This window comes from Papilio polytes, unplaced genomic scaffold (assembly GCF_000836215.1).
Source record: "Papilio polytes unplaced genomic scaffold, Ppol_1.0 DF823835.1, whole genome shotgun sequence".
NCBI classification, from domain to species: domain Eukaryota; kingdom Metazoa; phylum Arthropoda; class Insecta; order Lepidoptera; family Papilionidae; genus Papilio; species Papilio polytes.
Window position 1 is genome coordinate 87,335 of NW_013525369.1, and position 6,557 is coordinate 93,891.

At 33.4% G+C, this 6,557-nt stretch overlaps 2 protein-coding genes across 2 annotated transcripts in view; one reads left to right on the forward strand and one right to left on the reverse strand.

The window, feature by feature from the left end:
* LOC106103235 (protein lifeguard 3-like) overlaps positions 1–2,135 on the forward strand; it is a 4,798-nt gene extending 2,663 nt beyond the window's left edge. The window contains exons 5-7 of the mRNA XM_013282933.1: positions 421–543; positions 1,460–1,615; positions 1,936–2,135. Coding sequence (XP_013138387.1) covers positions 421–543; positions 1,460–1,615; positions 1,936–2,088 — 432 coding nt within the window. The 3' untranslated portion in view covers positions 2,089–2,135. The remainder of the gene's footprint in view (positions 1–420; positions 544–1,459; positions 1,616–1,935) is intronic.
* A 1,448-nt stretch (positions 2,136–3,583) lies between these two features.
* Positions 3,584–6,296, reverse strand: LOC106103234. Its single transcript, XM_013282932.1, has 7 exons — positions 5,876–6,296; positions 5,271–5,403; positions 5,031–5,087; positions 4,865–4,952; positions 4,540–4,662; positions 4,058–4,213; positions 3,584–3,770 (listed from the first exon to the last, which is right to left on the reverse strand). Exons 1-7 carry the CDS (start codon positions 6,192–6,194, stop codon positions 3,615–3,617), a joined length of 1,032 nt encoding a protein of 343 aa, XP_013138386.1. The 5' UTR covers positions 6,195–6,296; the 3' UTR covers positions 3,584–3,614.
* Positions 6,297–6,557: the final 261 nt, after the last annotated feature.

A 6,557-nucleotide genomic window follows, 5' to 3' on the forward strand; every position in this document is an offset into this window, starting at 1 on the left:
AATGTGCCGAACAGATAATCACCTGTACCGAATATGCGATAAATAGTGACAACTCCGTGAACATAGATTAAACATATATAGAGGGGGCATAATTTCCACTTCACATGAAACATTTTTCACATAATCTCACTAACGGTTAATAGATCCTCAAAATTAGTCAATCCAATCAATTGACAATAGTTGTCATTCAATAATATTTAAATGTTTATTATTTATTTTAAAAAACTGTTATTATAATTCTGTAAAATGTTTTATTACTTGACATGAGGTTGACTAAACTTGATGATATAGTACCTTTCAAAGAAAGTACCGGTGAAAAAAAAATTGTGCCCTGTCTCGTCTATGCATTATTAAATGTCTTTGTGAATTAGCTCTGTTTTTTACAATATAGTCAATAGTAGTATTTTTTTTTCATTCCAGGTTGTTGCGATGACTATCCTAGCTTCGTTCATCACCTCACATTATCGAACTGAGATTGTTCTATACGCAACGATAGCGACAGCAGCAGTTGTGTTCGTTTGTGTAATTTTGGCCTTCACTTCTGTAAGCTTTTAAAACACTTAAAATTAATTACAGTTTTATCGTTTATTATATACTAGCTTTCGCCCGCGACTGCGTCCACGTGGAATTAAAAACAAAACTAAGTAACCTATGTGTTCTTCCAGACTATTCTCTACATCCATACCAAATTTCATCGAAATTCGTTTAGCGGTTTAGGCTACAAACTCTAACAAACATCCATCCATCCATCCATGTAAACTTTCGCATTTATAATATTAGTATGACTAATATTATAAATAGGAAAAATATCAAATACAGTACAAAACACATAATTATAATAAAAGTGTCTATAAACCCATTGCGGGTTTGTCCACTGTGGGTACTACGCTAAAAAATATAACAGTGGGTAAGAATTTTTTTTTGTCACTACGCTCATACCGTCATATACAGGGTGCTCACAATAAATGTGTAGTTTGGTATATTGCTTATTTTGTCTATGTTGTCTATTCCACGTATACCAACTGCAATCTGGTCGGTTTCCTGTGTACAATAATACCAATATAATAATACCAAGTATAATTTTCACGACATACCTTATTTACTAATGAGTATTTATATCTATACTCATATAATTAAATTTAAGTGTCTGTTTCTAATATCAAAAGAAATATCCCAGATTTCGGAAAGAAGATCTATGTGCGTTGCTGATAACGAAAATTGCATTTAAAAAATTTTTGGTCCGTCTGTCTGTCCGCAAGCCGCGTTTGTTCCTCGCAATCTCCGAAACGGCTGGGCCGATTTCGACCAAACTTTCACCACACCTATTGGTGATATGTCACTTACGGGCATATGTTACATATGACACATACGGGCTGACGGGCATATATTGGCTACTTTTTTTATTTTAATATTGCTTGGAAGTCGCGGGTAACAGCTAGTAATTTGTTATTTTTTTCAGTTTGATTTCACTGCGTGGATATTGTACGTTATTGTGGTATCAGTAGCGCTGTCAGTGATTATTATGATCGTTGTTCTAATGATGCTTATAACGGGCCAGACTATGAAACCTGTTGTATTGGTACTTCTAATTGTTGCTACATTAGTACAAGCTATTGTAAGTACGGATTATATTATGTTAATAACGATAATTAACCAAATTTAATGTTAAATCGAATACGATATTCGAAAATTATTCGATCGCGATTTAAGTATTTAGTTTGATTTTTAATCGGCGAAAAAAAAAATGAATTAAATACTGATATCGAATATTAATTTCGGCCTACATAGAATTATATTTAAGACAACGTAAAATTTCAAATTTTGTATTTTGATTTTAAAAATTGTGTATAACGCCATCTATTTTAAAAATTAGAAACTATGTCACTGACATTCAATCTTTGTCTCGATTTAAAATCATTGTTTTTTTATTTCCAGATGTTGACGATAGAACTTCAAAGTGTATTAGGAGGACGATCTGTGGAGCTTTCGGAAAATGATTATGCTCTCGGAGCTTTTATGATTTACACATCGATTATCAGCATTTTCCTTAAAATAGTTCAAATTCTTGGTATTTTAGATGATGGATAAATTTACCGTGTTAATAAGTAGTTTTTGTATTTTATATGTATGTTATTTTTATATTAACTGTTTAATTACATAGATGATATTATAATTATACATATTTTACTTTAAATAAATAAATTTTTGTTATGGACATTATTTTTATTTTTTTAAGTATTAGTAGACTTTTGTTAATTTACTAACATTTCCTTTAACCATTCCAATTAAGCTCTAGGCTGGTACTAGGATATGGTTTACAATAGTCGAATGGCGGGATTCGAACCCTCGACCTCAAGATCGGTTGTCCGTACCCCAAACCATTAGGCTATTCGTGCTAATTTTTTGCTTTAAGAAACTAAACAAATAATTTGTGTAATGGTAACTTTATACCGCTTTTATTTGTAAGGCTGTAAGTGTTTAGGGAATGTCGGTGGCTCAGTGGTTTAAGCACTTGACTTGTAATCTACAGGTCTTGGGTTCAAATCCCGCCATGTACCAATGTGATTTTCGAATTTTCGAATTTTCATATGTACATAATTTACCTGACGTTCTAACGGTGAAGGAAAACATCGTGATGCAACCTGCACATATCGGCGAAGAAATTTAAAGATATGTGTGAAGTCAACCAACCCGCACTGGGCCAGCGTGGTTGACTATAGCCTAGTCACCATAACTTAGGGTAGGCTCCGAGTCCCTCGGTGGGGATATATAGTGAGCTGGTGATGATGATGATCAAGTGTTTAATATTGTTAATTTTAAACACTTACAGCTTTACAAATAAACGCGGTATAAAAATAAACTTAGGAATAAACTGAAAGCAAATGACATACACATTTTGCTTATACTCAGTTTATTCCTAAGTTTAATTTTATACTGCGTTTATTTGTAAGGCTGTTATACTTTTAAATAACCGAAATTATAGTGAAAATAATCACAAATTAATAGCAAGCTGATTCCCAAGCTTTGCGGAAATAAAGCACTCATTATCCTAATGAGAGAAGTCGTTAGTGAAAAATTAGACTTGTATGTGCAGAATCCTGACATGAATAAAAGATTACATCGAATTATTTTCTTATGCTTGCAATATACAACACTGAAACTACACAAATATTTACACTAGTGACAGTAAGACAAGTAAGCCTTTTTTTTATCAACATTAGTGATTGAATGTTAGATTCAGTATTTAAATAACGTTTCAGTAATCGGTCGATAGACACTCGATGTATATTGGGTATAAAGTGCAAAGTATGAACATTATATTCTCGAACGTCTACTTACTAAGAGCGCACACATCCATGACTAAACTATCGCACAACTGTTTAGTCTTACTTTAATTCCTAGGAGCGTATATGCAGGTACACTACTCAATTTTAAATTGTGGAACTAAACAATTGACTGCGAAACAATCGACAATCACACAAAAAATGTGCGATAGTTTTCCTCTATAACCCATGATCTAAGAAATTTCACATTTAACACTGGCTGAAATATAATATCAAACAAAATTCAGACATGCCTGTTTTAAAAAAACAAAAGTTTTACAGCTTAAACATTTATGAACATTTGTCATACAGTCCTGTAACTTGAATCAAAGACCAGAATAACTCCACTAGTGACGTATACATTAGTATCCCAGCTATCGCAAAATCTGTTTCATCCAGTTCCATTATCCTACCAGATAATATCATCTGTAGGTTCATCACCATTATCTGGAAAAATAAATATCATTAACTTGCCCTTGCCCAGCAGAGGTCGGCACGATACCTGCTCCTTCATACATCTCTATCAGCCTTCATATCTGAAATCACTACCTTCTTAAACATCAATCCATTTATACTTTCATCGACCCTCCTGTATCTTTCTAGTCATCCATATAATCTTAATACTTTCTTGTACATGTCATTGTTATTACTATCTTTTGTTTTTTTAATTCAACGCCAGCGGAGTCGAGGGCAAAAGCTCGTGTTCCATAAAAATATTAAAATAAACGTCTTACCACATCGTACAGCATTGTACAGCAAAGAGCGATAAAAAATTGTACCAAACCGTATCGTAGTTTAGTAAATGTTCTGAACACAAAGACTAAAGCAATAACAGCGGCGATTTCAAGAAATATCGTGTACAGATATAGCGACCATTCCTTGAAGTTATACTGAAACGGAACACAAGAATAGCTTAGCACGAAAATTTGCGAGAAAGTTATCGTAACGTCGTTGACTGAATTTGTATTAGATGTTTCCAGCGTCTATATCAAGACAAAAGTACAAGCACAACTAATGTAATACAAATTTGGTCGATTAAATTATTATCACGCAATTTTTCGTGCTAGACCCACAGAACAAAACACAATCACTTAACCAAAGCGTCTGCCTCATTCGCAGGTGATCAATGATACCTCTTATAATACATTTAGAATAAGAAATTAGGATTGTCTATTACAAGTATCTTAATACAGTAAAAGTAATTTAAGGTACTTACTCGTGTGAACCCTAATATTATCCAAAATAACACAACAACAGTTGTAGCGGCAAACATAAAAAATATTACAGTGGTCTCGAGTAACGCAGTCAACAAGCCCGCCAATATACTGTATGTGATCACCTGCAAATAATTATTTTTCTTAGCTTTACTTCGTCGCCTAATACATATTTTTTACAAGAGAAGAGTGCAAACAAGCGGCTAGTACAGCGTGGTGATCATCTACACATAGACATCCGCAATACCAGAGGAACTGCTGATGTATTGCCAACCTTTAGAATGTGTTCTTTCACATTTTCAAAGGTTGGTAACTCTAAACACTTACCGCTAGCAGAATGTAAATAAAATTGCAAGGAACTAGTCTTGAACATTTGAAGTAGCACATTGAAAAATTTAACCCAATTACTACGATCCTACAAACAAAACAAACGAGTACAGATTAAAAATGTAACAGCTTCTTTAATCAATGAAGAAAAAAAATCAAAACTTACGATCCAGGAATAGCGAAATACAAAATAAAACTCCGAAAAAATTCCTTTAAAGATTTCCTGGAGATAAAAGAACATTAATAAATAACAGAACAGAAAATAATGGAGAGACATTAGAAGAAGAAAAAATAAAAGCAACTGGAGATAAGAACAATTGAATGCGGTAAAAATGACGATGATAACAATTAACTAATAGAAAGTAATTATTTACCCGATGATGTAATTAATTAAAAACATACTTACGTATTTGCAACAACATAAATGAACCCGGACGTAAACAAAAGCATAACAAATAATATCATAAAAGCAACAGATAGAAAGTGATTGAATGACGGATCGTAATCACAATAAATATCCTCGTTCTTCAGAGCATCACCTAAAACAAACCAATAAAAGAATGAAATTTAAAAGTACTTGTACATTTCATCTATCAACACTCTAAACTTTCATTATAACAGTCATCCTAGCAACATATTTTTATTTAAGGCATAGTACTAAATTGTGTAGATTCGAGTTTTCTTTATAATATAAGGTAGCAAACGAGAAAGCGGCCTGAATCCACCGAAATGGAAAGTGACCGCGCCCATAATTATCCGCAATTGCAGATGCGTTGCCTACTCTTCATTGACGGAGGAGGAGACGCACATAAAGAGGACATTCCCCCTTCCTATGCGTCTCCTCCATCGTCAAATCCACTTTTTCTTTCCATCTCTTAAGATAAGGGTGGAAAGGGAAAGGGACTATAATTAGGCCTTAAGGAGTTTGCATTCGCATGGTCTAAGATTACTAGAAAATCTCTCATGGTTACAGAATAACAAACTATGTATGCTTAATAAATATCGAGTAACCTTTGAATAAAACCTTTTCGCCTCCAGGTCCGATATAAACACATGTTGGACATTTACCGCCTTCTTTTCTACTTTCTACATAGTTTTTGTATAGCGCGAATGCTCGTCGCCGTAATTCTTCGTTGTCATCTGAACTCTTCTTACGACACGTCTCCACATCTTTGTCAGCATTGAAGACATCTTGTGGTTTTGTTACATTTTTAATAATACACTTATTCATATAGTCACGAGCTTCGTCTGCATATTGTATACGTTTGGATTTATCACAACAAGTCACGCAATCTGGATGTATGTTATCGTTTGGACTCGTTTCCTGCATTTGATGATTCAGTAAACGTAACTACACATTTAATAATTTTACATCGAAAATTTCTAATTTGATTTCTATTCACATATTTCTAAAGTGACATCTTTAAGTCAAGTGTCTTAGTCAATGACAGAACAAGCATAAATAAAACCATCGACCTCTGTAAATGGACAGGATACTGTAATAAGTTATCTTCTTAACTAAAGAAGGAGTAATAAAACTTTCTTTTATCTCCTAGTAATTGGCAAAAATGTACGTCTGGAAACTATAAGAGATATAAAACATTATATTTTGTTCATGGTTGATTTTCGCCATCATGGCGCTGATGTTCTCGGTTAATGAAAATCGGAATAAGAGAGATAGAATTAGCTGTCG

Excerpts from the sequence above, each read along its gene's own strand:
- LOC106103234 (XM_013282932.1), bottom strand. The coding sequence starts at position 6,194 with ATGCAGGAAACGAGTCCAAACGATAACATACATCCAGATTGCGTGACT. Across the intron at positions 4,214-4,539 it reads TAATATTAGGGTTCACACGA|TATAACTTCAAGGAATGGTC; the intron begins GTAAGTACCTTA and ends GTTCCGTTTCAG. Across the intron at positions 3,771-4,057 it reads GTACAATGCTGTACGATGTG|ATAATGGTGATGAACCTACA; the intron begins GTAAGACGTTTA and ends TTATTTTTCCAG.